The following is a 17,566-nucleotide window of genomic DNA, read 5'->3' on the forward strand; positions in this document are numbered from 1 at the left end:
CGAGTCTTACATTCCCAAAAATTATATTTGTGATTTTCACCACATTTTGAACATTTAAATTCCTTAGGATCTTCCTTCAAAGGACAGTCGTCCTTTGTGTGAGAGGAGTCACCACAGTTCATGCATTTATCAGGTATGTAGCAATTTTTTGTCCCGTGACCCCATCCCTGGCACTTACGGCACTGGGTGAGGTTTTGGAAATTTCCTCCAGTCTTTCTGAAGTGTTCCCACTTCACTCGGTCATGGAGCATAAAGCTTTTACTAAGGCCTTAAGGTTGTTTAGTTCACTAGACTTGAAGTGAACTAAATAAAAATAATTAGAAATCCCGTTGCGCGAATCGCCAGGACAGGATTTTATTTTCATTTTGATTACTTGGACTGGCACAACTCCAAGTAATGTTGCCAGTTCAGCTTTGATCTGATCCAGGGATTCACCACTGGACAATCATTTCATGACAACCTTGAACACACATTCAGTTCTGGTATCGTAAGTAAAAAATTGAAGTTGCTTCTCAGAAGATACTTGAGAAGACGTTTGAATCCGTCCAAGGTTTCAGCCAAAACATGGCATTCACCAATTTGCAGTGAAAACTTGAATTTCACGAAGATGGAAACATGAAATTGGAAGTGGTTATCACAATAGGGGGAATCTTTTCCTTCTTGGCATTAAGCCGGGAAAGTTTACTAGATTTTTTCCTGGATGATGGATCATTCTCATCATCCGTGAGCAAATCAAATTGATTGCTCAAATTAATTTCATCAGAAGGGGGATCAAGAGATTGCCCTTTTCTTTTGCGCTTTGGCGGCAGTAAATTTTTTATCCAAATCGACTTTCAAGCAGATTACTATAAAAATCTGAAGGATCGAAGAGGAATTTTCCAAATCGATATCCAACAAGGATTACCTCGGATAGGGTCCAAACAAGGATCAAAGAAGAATAAGAGTCAAACAAGGTAGACAATTTACAGGTATATTGAGCACTGAAAAGTGCTGTTTAAATTTGTTGTAGCTTTAGGTAGCAGTAACACTTCCTTCAGAAAAAAGTAAATAGATCCGCACGGCAAGAGAGCACGATGCGGACTGTGAGAAAGCTTAGTAGTAAAGTAGTAAAATTATGTTTATTTCTGTTGATTATGATAGTACATTGATTAAACATTTTAATTTAGACGCGATCCCGGCGTAGTGGTTAGCATCCATACCTCTCACGACAAAGTCACGAGTTCAAATCTCACTCGGACAAGTCACGAATGACCCAAGTGACTATAAAAAACATTTTAATTGATTAGCCTACCTGGCTCTTCATCTTTGTTTAATTTAATATTTGCGTTTTTCAACGAATTTACAGAATACCCCTTTGGGGGTCTGTTTTGTTTGAATTGAAAGAAGTGAAAACCTACCTAACTACGAGTATAACTTAACCTAACGTGCTAGATCACGTATGATCTGATGATTTGATCTCAGACAGATGTCTCTGAACCTTTCCAGGATGAATATTCCCCGTTCTTCTAATGTCTGAATTCCAGCCAGGAGGTGGATCTCGGAATTTCTAGTCCGCGGGGGACGACTATGAGAAAGCGCCTATTAGTTCTAGCCGCATTCATAACGACCACGCGTATCAGATCAATGAATCTGTGCTCCAATGGATTAAATCTCCCACTCGCAACAGCTGTGTTATTTTCACCGAGCTGATCAAACTTTTCCCCGCATCCGTAGATATATGTGACACAAAATTGTTTTTTGCCGAGCAACGAGTTCTGGCAGATGAAGCCAGAAAACACAACAACAGGAAACTTCTCCGAAGAACTAGAGCAAAGATTTTAATTAGATTTTGTTGACAGTATGTACTACCACGCTAGCGAACACAGCTCAAATAGTCGAATCAAGTGAGCATGAGTGCGACGTGCGAGCAAAGGAAATTCCCACTCACAGTCGCTTCCAAAAGAGCACTTTGAGAGGAAATTGGGTAGACTAATGAGAAAGGAGTTGAAGAAAAATGTTGCGAATAAAGAAGCTAGCTAATTGCCAACTTTCATCACTTGGCCACTTCTCATTCCACGGCTCGGCACCGGCGATGGAAGCGAAATGACACTTTCCCGTTCATGGCTCCATAAAGATTCGTGTTCCTAGATTAGCTGCTCAGCACAGTTAGTTAGATGAGTGCTGTTTATCTCAATTTACGCTCTAATCAAGTCAAGAGTGTGCTGAGAGGGTAGTCTTAGATGATATACTGAGATAACAAGATACTTACCCTATCTAAGACTCCTACATTTAAATAGAAACATATTAGGAATACGTTCCATCCTATCCATAAAAGGTTCCATAGTGAGTACTGAAAAGAAAAAGAAAATGACATAAATCGTTACTAAATTACGTAATTGATTGGAAATAATTCAACAAAGTTAAATTTTCCCGGAAATACCGAACATTCTTCTGAGGTATGTAAACAACTTCCGATGAAATTATACGGTAATAACTCTTATATGCAGTCGAGCTCTTGATATTAAAAGCTTTTCCACCATATAATCATGATACACGTTCATAAAACACAACCCACAAGAGAAAGAGAGCTGTATAATAGGGGAGCTTACTCACTACCTTCCTGAAACTTGTTATCCGAAACCATGTGAATCAATTCTCACATTGTTGTGGGCTCCAGTCATAGGTGTAGGCACTGAAGTATCGGAGGTCGGGTATAAAAAAAAACCGGTAGTAACCGCCCACGGCCTACAGCTCAACTCGGTCATAAACGCGGGCACATAGTCTAGGGTACTAACGCGATGAGTTGCAATCTTTTATGACTACCTTGCCACTTGAAATTGAACCCGATAGGCTAGCTGGAAGGGTGGGGTTGGAAACCTCTGAGAACAATTAATAATTCAAACAAAGCAGTTATGTCCCGTAGCTCAGTTGCGTCCATTCACGCAATTTAAAAGTTAGTTGAACCTTTTTGTTTGTGACGTAACACGTATAATAAATGTTATAAAATTAGAAGAAAAATTAAGTGCTTGTTGAATCCAGCAATTTACACTCAGGAGCCATAAAAAACGCATCACCTTTTTTTGACAAATGGTTAAAGGGTGTATTCGTAAAAATAAACGACCAAAAGTCATATCTCCTGAACAACCCTAAATAAAATAAAATTAAGGAAAATTAGTTTAGTGTTATCCAAAACGAAGATGGTCCAGCGCAATTTCAGGTTTTTTGAGCTCATTCTGCATGGAATCTTTATAACATTTCCTCCCAACTTTAAAAATCGTAGACTTCACATATGAAGTAACAAAACACTTTGATTGGATGCAACTCTGAAGTGTCAATTCCAGAAAAGTTAGTATTTTTAATTAGCTAACATAAACATAAACATAACATAAGTTTAGAAATTTCAAAAAGGCACTGTTATTTTGATGTTTTGAATTTTTTTTTTCAATGTGTATTTTAAGTCTGAAAAGGTAAACCAGTTTCCATCAACTTTGTCTCAGACATCATTTCGATCCGACGAGCCTTCTTTTATTGCAAAATATCGAATAGGCCATTTTGAAAATTATTCGAGACTCAAAATGTTCGAATTTCAGCACAAACCTGGATCATTGCCTCTAGCGAACAATTATGCGAGGTAAAATTTAGGTAGGAATTCTGAGAGGTAAAATCTAAAATTTGTTTATTTTCTCGCTATTTTGGTCTGAAACTGCTCAGTAATAAATTTTGGGTGCTACTGAAATTCTAATTTTTTATAAAATGTATCAAATATGGTAGAGAACTACTTCGGCCTAATCGCCCATTTCAAATAAATCCATGATTTCGGCGTTATCAAGTTGATTATGCGTAGGGTACGATACTTCAGGTTAAAAGCTACCGAATGAAGTCAATAAGAACGCGTTATAGGGGAAATTTCTCTAATGTTGGCCTATGGATTTAAGACTGGGCCCATCGCTAAAAATCTGCTATTTATCAATTTTATCTAGATGAACGCGTTATTGGGACGTTACTAATGGATATTTTTGGTTGCTATTGAAAATTTAGTCGATTGCTGAATTTATGTATGGGCCCAAATTAGGGACACTTAGGCCGACATTACCTGCATTTCCCCTATGAATGTTTGCACACATTATTATCAAAAAAAAAAATCGCTCCGACCGAATCAATTTTTATCTTCATCCGATAGGCCAAAGTAAATTCAATAGCGTTTCAATGCGTTAGGCCGAGTTTAGAATCCGAAGGCCAAATGTGGGGTCAAGAAGCTGTGTTAGATTTTTTAACAATAGGGGAAATGGATGTAATGTCCCTAATTTGGGCCCATACATAAATTCAGCAATCGACTAAATTTTCAATAGCTACCAAAAATATCCATTAGTACCGTCCCAATGACGCGTTTATCTAGATAAAATTGATAAATAGCAGATTTTTAGCGATGGGCCCAATCTTAGATTCATAGGCCAACATTAGAGCCATTTCCCCTATTTCAACAATTTTTTAAGCTTCATCAAATCTTACGGCACGTACGGAAAGGTAAATAAATTTAGAAGTCAATTGCGGTAAAAACATTCGATTTTGTGAAAAAATCCACTCGAAAAACAGAGACAAAGCGCAGGTTGTGCTTAGTAGACCCAAAATAAGTTCTAAGCCCTATGACGAGATTTGAAAGTCACTGAATTTTCGGAAGCTCCACCAGTGCACAGTGTTCCAGAATGCAAATTTAGGTGGAATGATATGTTTTGAGCCTGAAATTGAAACTTTAGACTAAAAGTTTCATCTACAAAATTGTTCCTTATAGTTAGGCCCTCACTTTTATGACAATAAATTCTAGGGTGGTTCTTATCATCATTAAAATCAAGAAACTAACTTTTTTGTTTGAATAAATTAAGGTATACATTCTTGGGCAAAGTTATAGCTGAGCTAATTTCAAGTAAACTTTGTATAAAAACTTTTTTGTATCTCTTAAATTGATCGATTTAGAGCTATTTTCTTGAATTGAGTTAGGGCGTCTCTAGTTTTCTTATTTCAAATTTATCAGCAAAGGTGTCTTCAAATAACTTTTAGATCTTTAGAAGGCGCAAATTTTTGCTGCACAAAGCTTGTCAATATACAGTCAAGATTCCTATAGTAAGGTTAATAGGGACCGCACTGTAGGAACCGGCATTACCGAATACACGTAGCATATGGGATAAGAGCTAATTGGGACCAAACACTGATTGTACGGCAATTTGAAGAGATAACCACTACAATAACTTCCTGATGTCTTTTGAGAAGTTATTAAGCAGAAAGTTAGCCACCTTTTGGGACGATTCAGTTTCCGGTAGAACACAAGTCTGGTTCTGTGGAAGATCCGGAATATCCGTAAAAATGGTCAATTCCTGAAACTGATCCTAGAGCTCCGCGGTTTTTTCGAAACCACTCATAAACGTCTTATCAGAATGTATTCGGAGTTGTGACCGGAATATGGGCTCTGAGGACCACGGGATGGTTCACCGGAAGATCCGAAACATCCGTAGAAGTGGTCAATTCATGAAACTGATCCTAGAGCTCCGCAGATTTTTTGAAGCCACTCATAAACGTCTTATCAGAATTAATTCGGAGTTGTGACTGGAATATGGACCCTGGAGACTACAGGATGGTTCACTAGAATATCCGGAACATCCGTAAAAGCGGTCATGAAACTCATCCTAGAGCTTCGAAGATTTTTCGAAACCACTCATATACGTCTTATCAGAATGAATTCGGAGTTTTGACCGGAATATGGACCCTGGGGACCACGGGATGGTTCACCGAAACTTCCAGAACATCCGTAAAAGTGGTCAATGCATAAAACTGATCCTACGCGGTTTTTCCCAAACCACTCATAAACGTCTTATCAGAATGTATTCAGAGTTGTGTCGGGAATATGGACCCTGAGGACTACAGGATGGTTCAATAGAAGATCCGGAACATCCGTAAAAGTGGCCAATTCATGAAACTGAAATTAGGGCTCGACGGTTTTCTAGAAACCACTCATAGACGTTTTGTCACAATAAAATTGGAGTTTTGACCAAACATTTTATACTGGGGACCACGGGATTCTGATAAGACGCCAATGCACTTCTACAGGATCAGAAGGTCTCAAAAGGTCTCAAAAGGTGGCCAACTTTCTGCTTAACAATTTCTCAAAAGACATCAGGAAGTTATCGCTTCAAATTGCCGTTCAATCAGTGTTTGGTCCCAATTAGCTCTTATCCCATATGCTACGTGTATTCGTTAATGCCGGATCGACCATACTATAGTTGCATCAGTACTATAGGAATCCGGCAAGAACGAATCCGTACTATAGGAATCTTGACTGTATTTCGCTGATCAAGAGTTATTGTCGTTTTTCTACTAGGTATGTTATTTTTCAAACTCGTATAAAATCCATTTGAATTTATACATATTTTTTACTATATTTGGGTATACCGTTTTTTATTAGAAGAGATACAGACAACAAATTTTGCTATAAAACATTTGTCTTAAAGAGTTTTAAATGTCTCTAGAAAATGACTTTCACGAGAAATTTGAAATAAAAAAGTTAGTGCTAAAAAACTATTTTTTATCAGGAACACCCTGAGTCAACTCTGAAAAATAAGTTTAAAATGAGAACGTTAAGAGATACAATTTTTTTATCTTCGACAAAGTTGCTTGAAATCAACTTAGCTACAACTTTTTGGAACAACACATGTGTTGCGAACGCCCCTCGTCTGTGAGCCTACCTCCAAATCAACACTTCGGTACCAACTGAACAAGCGAAAGCTGACAAAACGAGATCATGGAGAAGAAAAAAGAGGGCTTATAACAAAGCGGAATTGGTGTGACACGATGTCGAAAAAGATTATCTAAATTTATTTGCCTAATTTTCGCGTATATATTTACATTTAAACTTAAATTTGTTATTCTACACATGCAGTGAGTTGAACAAATAACAGTTTTGTTTATTGAAGTGCTAATTAAAATGAAATTTATTAACCTAAAAATTGTTATAGGTTAAGTTGATTTGCACTCTGCCTTGAGCCGCCTCTAGACAGAAAAGAAAACTATAGTTATTCTGCACAAACCGGTAAATTTGATAACTAAAAGTTTAATTTGAGTATTTCCTAAATTTGATTAATTATATTCAGGATTCCCTAAGCCTAGCGTTACAAAGATTCCATTCCGGGTTAAAAAATGAAAGAAGATTACAAAACGTAAGTAATAAGATCATAGTAAACATTGTATTCTAAAACGCATTTTTTTTTTAGGTTTAGTTTCCTAAAAAAAATATGCGTTTTAGAATATAATGTTTACTATAATAAATACGTTTAAAATTTCGGAGCCAAATTCTCTATTAGTTGCATTAGCAACAACATGTTTTTATTTTGTAAAACAAAAAAAGTTAGTTATTAAAACCCCTAATTTGAGGACCAGAAATTTGAAATAAGAAAACTAGAGCAAAACAACTGTTTTTTTAGAGACACCCTAACTCACTTCAAGAAAATAGCTCTTAATCGGTCAATTTAAGGGATATAAAAAAGTTGCTTGAAAATAGCTCAGCTATAACTTTGCCGAAGAATGAATACCTTAATTTATTCAAACAAAAAAGTTAGATTTTTGATTTTAATGATAATAAGAAACACCCTAGAATTCATTGTCATAAAAATGAGGGCCTAACTATAAGGAACAACTTTGTAGAAGAAACTTTTAATCTAAAGTTTCAATTTCAGACTCAAAACATATCATTCCACCTAAATATGCATTCTGGACCACTGTGCACTGTGCAGGGCTGCACCGGGGAGTTCTAGAGTATCGAATGTTTCAAATAAATTTCAATTTTTCAAAGATTCTAAAATTAGGTTAAACATGCACATGCATGAGGCTCAAAAAGTACCCTTACTCCGGTAAATAACTCTAGAAACTATCAGAATTCCCGTAACATCTGTTATCGAAATTTCTGGTATGTATCTCGAGAAGGTTTAAGAAATTTAATACCATCAGAAACAGCTAGGTATACCGTTGGAACTCTACAAACAATAAAAACTTCGGGAGCTTTCCGTTGCGAAAGCTGGACGGGAAATATGTCATTATATTATGAGCTTTTGGAGGGGGCGACCCCGGCGTAGTGGTTAGCATCCATACCTCTCACGCCAAAGTCACGAGTTCAAATCTCACCCCGAACAAGTCACGAATGACCCAAGAGCGTTAAAGTGACTATGATTAAAAAAAAAAAAAAAAAAGAATGAGCTTTTGGAACTCCAGGCAACTTACTATCGAAACTTCAGCAAATCCAGAACATGAAGAGCACTCGATGCTTCCGAAACTTTCAGTACTCTGCACCCCCTGTTGGAAAAATCTTGCTATGCCAATGCAGACGATAATCCCAATTGGGATAGAAGTTAACAAATACAATACAAAAATACACCACAAAGAAAAGTGATGGCTAGTCATCACCCCGTGATGAACTCCGTGAAATGTCGCGAACTTTTCCAACACTGCTTCGTAGTACGATGCATTAGCAAACTATGTATCCAAGAACTAATACCATGATGATTAACTTAATAACTTATGCTAAATTACTTACCGTTACTAAATATTTTGGACGATATTGATAGGCACCAAAGAATCCAAATATCACAAATATTATATGAAAGAAGTTCACCAAGATCGGTGCCCACATATATCCGAGGAAGTCAAACACCTGTCGCTCGATGATGAATAACTGCAAGCAGAGAAAGCGTAGAAAAGAAAGACATTAGTTATCAAATTATGATCCATTAATTTTCGGCGCTCTCGGTCGATTGCGCCCGCGGCGATAAAGACTTTCCGATAATGGGCGAAATTTACATCAGACAGTTAGTAAGTAGGTAGGCAGTTGATGCTTTTGAACTCGCGATGGCGAACTCGTCACGGAAGCTGCCTAATGGTGGCATGAAAAACGAAGTCAGGCGAATTGATTACCCTGTAATTCAATCGAGGGAAAAATGCTATCAAGCATTTCGTGGTCGGAGACAATTTATCACCGGATGGTAGTAGTGTTAAATGTTAGCCTATATTTAAAATGTGTGTCTAATGGGGTTAAAACAAAACCAACTACATAAAACAGCCATCGATCGACCTATCATTAACTGTTTAATTCGGTTGAGACGAAAAGACGCACGCGAATGGGAACGACGACGTCGAGTTTTTTTTTAAAGTTGTTTATGAAGCGAAACCAGACCCAGCACGATGTCGGTCTGATTTTTAAAGCATAGATAACAGTCACAGCACGCGATAACGAAGGTCAATGGCAGTGTTGAAGCGCAAGCGTGGCAATAGGTCGATTCAAATGTCTGTTTCAATTGGATTGCAGGCTGGTTTATTGAAATTGAAACTTTCGTGGGAACGTATTTTAGATTTTTTTTTTAGATAACAATGTTTGTTGAAGCTTTTCTAATCCTGGTTTGAGAAAGATACTAAATATTATTTCCCTTTACAAACGTAACGGCAATTTCACCCAAAGCAAATACCATTTTACTTTGAATTTTATTGTGTCGAGTAGTAAAACCTTCCCAGTGTAAACCGCAAGCTTATACTCGGTTTCCCACCAGCAGAACTGACTGAACAATTATGACAAAAATAAAATCAACATTTGAAATTTAATTCTCCCATCTGATGTTGCTCGAAACAAGTTTGAACGTTACGTTTTTTGCCGGTTTGTGACATTCTGCTTGCCCCGTGACTTAATTATACACCTCTGGTGTCCAAATCAAACTGTCAGTCTGCGTCCAGCACAATCAGTCGGGTAGGATAGTGTAGACACACAAAAAAAAGGTTGTACTTTAATTAGCCAGATGTAATCCCCGGCACGATTACTGCTTCGTGGGGCTTCCTAGGGTGGGTAGGAAATATCGTTGAGGTGCGATGGTGTGTGTGGATGGATCGGATTATAGAGGATGGCGCCTCGTTCGTTTTAGCGAACGAGAACCTACAAATCATCAACCCGTCAGGTATAAACAATTGAGCGGCGATAATTGTGCCAACTGGTTCATTTGTGCGTGGGAAGGTTTCACACGATTTTATTTCCATAATCCCTCCCGTCCGAACCTACACTTCAGCTGTGAGTGCCATAATGAAGTTGTGGCAAATGGACAGTTTGCTCAAGCCGTGCACGCAACGGATGAAAAGCTTAGGATTACAAATCTGAGTTTGCTGAGTACGATTGCGATGTGATCGACATTTTGAGCTCGGTGTTGCATAATTTAACAACTTCAAGTGAAGACGGGTTATCTGGTTAGTATTAATGTAAGCAAGACGCAAGTAGCATTTTTCAATAAACTGAAACTACATTATGTTGCTCATAATTTTAAATGATAATAATGCCATTAAAATTTGAATGGCTAATATTTAATACAGACCCTCGTCCAAAGGCGTAGTCAGGTTTCGAAACATTATGTGAATGTTCTGAAAGCGAAGCAAAACTTACCTTCATGGTTAGCTTAGCTTAGCTTAGACTGACTGCACATATCAAATGGTTGCTACTCAGTGATTGATCAGAACCAGTGAAATTGTACAATGTATCAATTGAAGGGGGTTGGGAGTGACCTTCCATTCTCATTGTACAAGTTTCCGTAACTCCAAATGAAGATCAATAACGGCGCGGGTGAAACCCTTGCAATCAGGTGGGAGTAGCAAAGTACGGGCTAGGCAAAAATGTGCGTCTATCTTGAACACTGTCGCTTTAATGGCCCTTCGCTCATTTTCAACTTCTATTCAATTTTCATACTGCCGTACTCTAACGGAACTATCCACCTACACTCTTCTAAAGATCATTCTCTAGCTAATAAATCATCACACTAAAGCTTCATGTTAGCATTTCCAACCAACTCAGCAAAGTAATATTATAGCGACCTTTGGGTTTTTTTTTGGGACCGCGTTTACCTCTGCGCCCCCACAAAGGTCACAGGAGGGATATTTTGTTAGTACATTGCGTTCGTTGGATCAGGATTCACCTTGATAAGCGATGCGATCGTAGTTTTGATATAATGTATTGATTTCTTAAATCACCTTGATAAGCGATGCGATCGTAGTTTTGATATAATGTATTGATTTCTGAAATTGACGCGAACAAGACTTTCGATTTTTGGAATGGCTGGAGACCCGGAATCGATCAACTCAGTAATACAACGAGGTTTGGGTGCCAACCCATGATATTCTGCTCAGTAAGCAAAAATGGTTGCCATTTATATCACAACAAGCTACGACCGACGATTTATCAAGCCCGGGTAAAAAGGTATTCAAATAAAATGACGTCCCCGAAAGCAGTTAACAATATTTTTCAAACCGGGTCCAGCATGCGTCAAATTGTAATATACACAGTTAAAAAAAAGTGTAAATTTGCGTTTCTATGATGCACATAAAAGGAGCGTCATACATCGCACAAGTTTACATTACAGATCGTGTAAATTTATGACACATGTTATGAAATATTCCATATATTGTATGCAATTGGCCGGCGCCGGTGGTGTAGTGGTAAGCGTGACTGCTTTCTAACACTCCAATGGGTCTGGGTTCAATCCCCAGCCGAGGTCGGTGGGATTTTTCTGAGGCATAAAAATCTCTGGTCACGTCTTCCTTCGGAAGGGAAGTAAAGCCATTGGTCCCGGCCCATGTGTGTTGTGAATGGGTGCGATATCCTACGCAGGTGTGGAAGCTGCCTTCCTGCACATTCGGTTGCTGTCAATGGATGGCAATCGATGTCCGTCGGTGATTGGCACTAGATTGCGGAACAAAGACCGACGTTAAATAAATAAAAAAAATAAAAAATTGTATGCAACTGTTCTTCTTTGTAAGCAATATTTCTTGCAAGCTGCTAGTTTACGTGAAAAGGAAGTTTACATGCATACATTTTTGCATGCATGGATGTTTACATCACCAGTAAAATTCCGAATTTTTAACTGTGTACTTATTACTTTTTCCGTACCGTTACGCCCGAGTTATAACTGTTACGATTTTCTACGGCCTGGGATAGATCTTAATATCTTTTCCCAGCAAGACCCAAACATGTATTTGAACCTGGGTCTACCGAAAATAACGCTTTTGTATTCCACATCTATCCGACAGATTGCACGCACGTATACAATAAAACATTATTAATCAAACATCAAAATAAACCTTAATACGATTAAAGCGTAGCACACGGATCACACACGACTGAAACGTATATATACAAAAAACTACAAGGGACAGCCCAATGGGGTTGTACGCAATGATGACGTAGGACTACGTGGTATGCTATAATAAATATTTTTGTTAACTGCAGCAGGAGCTTGTGTTTTGTGTAGGAATAGGAAATTTTGCGGGGTTCTCTCTGTTTATACTCTTTAGTATGACTATGATTGCCCTGAAAAGAACCTTTTGATATGAATTTTAGTTGTTTCCAAGTTTGGTTACAAGATTACAACTCTGGAGAGCATTTTGTGTGGTCGTTGGGAGCGTGTGTTTCTAAATATGGCGATGAGTGTGTAAAATATTACGCAATTCCATCCTCCCTATTCGGACGCGCCCGAGGATCGGAGGCGAATGCCACTTCGACTTGTTTCGTCTACTCACTACTCTCTGACGACTGTGCTGGGAAGCAGCATATGCATGTAGGTAATTGGTGGATTTGTTAGTTAATTCGACGCCTTTGGACAAAGCTGGACATTTACCAGTTTTTCAATAGTTTCTTGTTGAAAATCAACATTCGGAAGCATTTTCATCTATGCGTAGCCATATTTCTGATCGATTGGTGATAAAATTATTGAAATTGCACCAGGGGCAGCTGAGTTATTAACGTTCAAAATCTTTCTTAATTTGTTACATGTTCCATTTTCAGTTTTCACAAAGTGTACTCCCATAAAGAAATCAAAGACGTAGTCCTACGTCAAAAATGAAACTAGTACACACCTACAACAGGTGCTGCCAAATCTCGACAGTACACGGCGATAGTGGCAATTCTGCTTCGGTCACTCATTTCAGCCTACTGTCATCGGCAAAGGCAAACCATGTCAATTGTCAGTGACAATCCTGTCAGTGACGAACATGTGTAGATTTTTGTATTAACTAAATTTGTAGCGAAATTAAATTAGGGGAAACAGTCCTATTGTTGCGGTACGCTAGAAGCGTTAGAAGCCTATTGCTGTGTATGGAGGTCTCCATACACAACAATGGGCTCCTAACGCTTCTAACGTATCGCATCAATAGATCTGTTTCCCCTACTTGAGCAAAACAATTACATGGAGCCGTTATAGTGAACATGCTTCTACGTCCTGAACTGCTTGGATAACAATAATGTGACACAGAATGCACGACATTACACTTTTTGTTAGCAGTTGAATCTTTGTCATTGACGAAAAAATGAATGAGATTTTGACGAAGAGTTTTTTGAGGATCAAGTCTGTCAGTGACTATGTGATCAGTGTTCACTCGGCTGTCGACAGAAGCAGACCACTCTCAACGTGTGTCACGCGATCGTCTGTTTACTCGGCAGCAACCATTGTGTGGTCCTGCTCATTGTTCTTCATCAGCAGTTCTTTCAGTTGATGCGTCGTCGACTTTGCAAAGCAACCGTTTCGTGATGAATGTGTGAGTGCTGACCACATTTTGCGTCAATTGCTACAATGGAAGCGCTCTGACCCTCGTTGGCGAATCTGCCATACAAGTAAACCACAGGAAGCGGCTCCCGTTCTGGTATAGGAGGATTATTGTAAAGCGGAAGATAAAATGTTTATTGTGTTGTACCTTTTGACTATAGTTTTAAGATGCATTGTATAGTGAACAAGAATCCTCGGCTCTGTAAACTTAATTCGGTTGAGCCTTATCAAATAAATTAATAATAATAAAAAATAGTGACTATGTGAAAAACAATTTTGTCAATATCGCGCGAAAGTCTGTCAATGACAAGGACTAATCTTAGCACTGTCTACAACAAATCAAAATCTAATCGACCAAGTGCCAATACTGCATGTTCGATGGCTATCGCGACATCAAAGTTTTTTTTTTTTAACTTTACAAACCAATGAACAACATGTGATCGAAGCCAAGCCGCCGAGAAACAAATGAAAATCGTGATGAAATAAAAATTTTAACTAAAACTTACTCACCAAATCACAAACTAGGTGGGGTGAAAAGTGACCTGATTGACCGCCAGAATGCGCTGCTACTGCAAAAAAGGTTATGGTGCCTTGTAGTCCGTTAATATTTAGGCAGACATGGCAAATTTCAGTGCGATACTGTCTTTAGTTTTGTTTTGACAGCTGATTGTTGTTGACGTGTTTAGCATGGCATTCATTATGAATTTAAATCCAAGGTTGCAGAACATATCTTTACAAAGGGGCACAAATTGACAAAGGATAACATTAATATCCTGCGGAGTGTATCTTCGCCTTGGAAACTAGACGTAGCCAGAAAGTTTAGAAATATTTAAACATTGCTTAATAGAGATCAAGGAAACGGATACTCGAGACTCTTTAGCATGCTACCTAAAACCACACATTGTAGTATGCCTCTATCTGGCACTGATGAAGTCTGCAAGTATTAGACGAAATACGCGTATCTGTCAAAAGATAAGCAATTATAACGGAAATAAAAGGAAATAAACCAACACACTCAAAGCTCTTCATCATGTTGAGTATGGATAAAATAGATTTTCGTTCTCTCATAAAACATTATTTTTTTGAGTCGGAAAGGCTATGGCGTCGGTTTTCTGGGATTGTCATGGCATACTCTTCGTGGAATACTTCGAAAAAGGAAAAACCATCAACAGCGAATACTACTGTGTATTATTGAAGCGAATGAAGGCCTCACAGGCCTGCAAAACGGCCTCACATGAAGCGAAAAAAAAAATATTTTTGCAAGACAATGCGCCGGCGCACAAGAGCATCGCAACCACGGCTAAAATCAATGACTTACGGCTCCAATTGCTTCCGCATCCACCGTATTCGATTTGGCTCCCTTAAGCTGGGTTTAGACAGGGCAAGTCAGTTTATCAAGTCAGTTGAATTCAACTGACTTGAACGCGAATTGAACGTGTAAAACAAGTCATTCAACTGACTTGATCAACTCACTTGAATTGAAAAAAGTTGAACCAGGCTCAACTTTTCATGCCAATCGAATTCAACTGAGCTGAACATTTGACTTGCCTAGTCTAAACCCCTAGCTTTAGACTATTATCTCTTCCCAAACCTCAAAAGATGGCTCATCAATAAAAAAATAATCAGCTCTACCCTAGGTTTCCATAAAAATAAATTCTGTACAGCTTGTGACGGTCCTCAGATAGGTTATTAAGTTAAGACATAGAGTTGGAGGTAGCACGTTCGATTGCCGGTTCAGTGTAGATTCTTGCTTCTCAATTTGCTCGATTTCCCTGAGCATAGGCATGTGCATGTAAAGTAGGGTGAGGCTTATTTTTCAAAATCTTTCGGGGACACGTTTTCTCATGTGGAAAATGATTACTAGGGCCAAACGAAGAACATATCCCAAAATGAGCGTTTTTCGTTTTATTTAAAGGTGGCGCCAGAGGCCTAAGTCCAATATATCGAACGAAGCTGATTTTCGAACAAGTCTAGTGCGTTTTTAAGTAAACACGTGATTTAACTTCAACAAGAAAAACCTCACTGACTTGAAGAAAAGTACTATTTTTGATAAGTATTCGTCATAGTGAGATCATATTCGAGAATTGAATTTTATGGATTAATAAAATTTAACACAAATATAATGAACACATTTCTAGATAAACATTTCAAAATGCCCTATCTGCATTGCAATTCTCTTCCGTTAATAACTCAGCTGTCAAAGCTTTCCCTATTGTATTTGACGTTTTGTATGCTAGATAAGAATCTCCTTTATCAAACTATGTTGTAAAATTAGCGCAAAATCTGTTTGCATAGCAGTGGTTATCAAAAGAGATAGTCGATGAAGAGAATCGATCAAAGCAGATAGGACCATTTGAAATGTTCATCGAGATTTAATCATACTCTCTCTCTTCTCTCGCTCTCTCTCTCTCACACTTTCGTGTTCTCGCTCGATCTGTATCGTACTCATACGCTCACTGTATCTAGCACTGCCAAGAATACTGTTTGCGCTAGATCATATTCGTGGGTGTAAGTCCAAACCTTCTATGCCGTATATCTCGAAAATGGTTAAAGATATCGCCAAACGGATAAAATTTTTGCCCTACAGGGTAACGAAATCACGTGTTTACGTAAAAACGCACTACACTTGTTCGAAAATCAGCTTCGTTTCATATATTGGACTTAGGCCTCTGGCGCCACCTCTAAATCTTAACGAAAAACGCTCATTTATGAATATGTTGTGCGTTTGGCCCTAGTAATCATTTTCCACATGAGAAAACGTGTCCCCGAAAGATTTTGAAAAATAAGCCCCACTCTAATGTATAGGTTGTCATAAAAACCTCTCTATTAATAACTGTAACAGCTTCAAAGAACTCTAAGATGGTTAGTGTGACTGCCGCTCCCTCCGAAGGGCCTGGGTTCATTCCCAGTCGGCACCGTCCGGATTTTCTGAGGCATAAAATCTTCGATCCTGCCTTCCTTAGGAAGGGAAGTAAAACTTCCTGGCGTCGGTAGCATTAGTACTCAGTACAGAAAACAAGATCGACGGAAAACAAATCAAGGAAAAGAGAAAAGAAAACTAAGTTGAGAGTAGGGATCGTGTCGTCAAAAGCCAAGAAATAGTAAGTTGGGATTGAGTATTAAATGTTATGAATTAAAGCATTTTGGATATCTGATAATCGCCATTGTGTGAGTTGATCCTAAAAAGGCTATACAATACAACCAGGTGTCATTTTTTACTCTTTCACTTTCTCTCAAACTTCATGCTTAATTGACCATGGTGTATGCTTGCCTCGTGAAACTCACCTTTCCTGTTTTGTAATGCAATTTTACGTTCAACACCATACAAGCGAAGACATCTTTATTTCACAAATGAGAAGGGTCGCTTTCGTTTGCATGGCATGGGTTCGTTCGACGATGTTGCTAATTAATGAGTGCCTAATTGCCAAACATTATCCAGGATGATGACACCGAAGATCATTAGTCCACGAAATGAAGGTCAAAGGAGAATACCATCAATTGGAATGGTTATCGTCTATGCTGACAGTATTACCTATTGTAAATGATTGTTGGCTTTCGACATAAAGTGTCAAACATGGGTGACAAGCGCTTTTCGGCATTCAGATTTAATCGAAATATTGTTCATATTAATTAATCGAACAAAGGAACCTAACAGGTTTCTAAGCTAAAATGCGCACGCACAATAGATGGTAATCAGATAAATTGGTTTTATTGAGCGGATATTCCCTAGAGTTCACACGAAACATGCACGATTAATCCTCAACATCGTCTTTTCCATTCATCGGATGAGCTACTCATCAAGTTGCTATAATCTTTCTTATAATACCTAATTGTATCTATAAACGGTAGCGATGGAGCGGAATGGCCTAGTTTGTCAGTTCACAGTAGCTGAAAAGCAGCTTAACAGCTCAGAAGCAGAAGCAAAGCTCATATCAACGATTCCTCACAACAAGGGCCAGGTATCATAAAAATCTTGTCGTGTT

General features: G+C 38.3%; 1 protein-coding gene across 2 annotated transcripts in view; it reads right to left on the reverse strand.

Annotated features, from left to right (window-relative positions):
- The window catches only part of LOC135698531 (sodium/potassium-transporting ATPase subunit beta-1-interacting protein-like), a 209,462-nt gene that overhangs the window by 72,860 nt on the left and 119,036 nt on the right, over nucleotides 1-17,566 (reverse strand). For both annotated transcript variants that reach the window (XM_065218551.1, XM_065218550.1), the window contains exons 2-3: nucleotides 8,555-8,692; nucleotides 2,249-2,329 (exon numbers count right to left, since the gene is read on the reverse strand). In XM_065218551.1, coding sequence (XP_065074623.1) covers nucleotides 2,249-2,329; nucleotides 8,555-8,692 — 219 coding nt within the window. The remainder of the gene's footprint in view (nucleotides 1-2,248; nucleotides 2,330-8,554; nucleotides 8,693-17,566) is intronic.

The sequence above is a fragment of the Ochlerotatus camptorhynchus genome, unplaced genomic scaffold (genome assembly GCF_037179485.1).
Source record: "Ochlerotatus camptorhynchus isolate MF236.1 unplaced genomic scaffold, CSIRO-AGI_Acam_v1.1 ptg000089l, whole genome shotgun sequence".
NCBI classification, from domain to species: Eukaryota; Metazoa; Arthropoda; class Insecta; order Diptera; family Culicidae; genus Ochlerotatus; species Ochlerotatus camptorhynchus.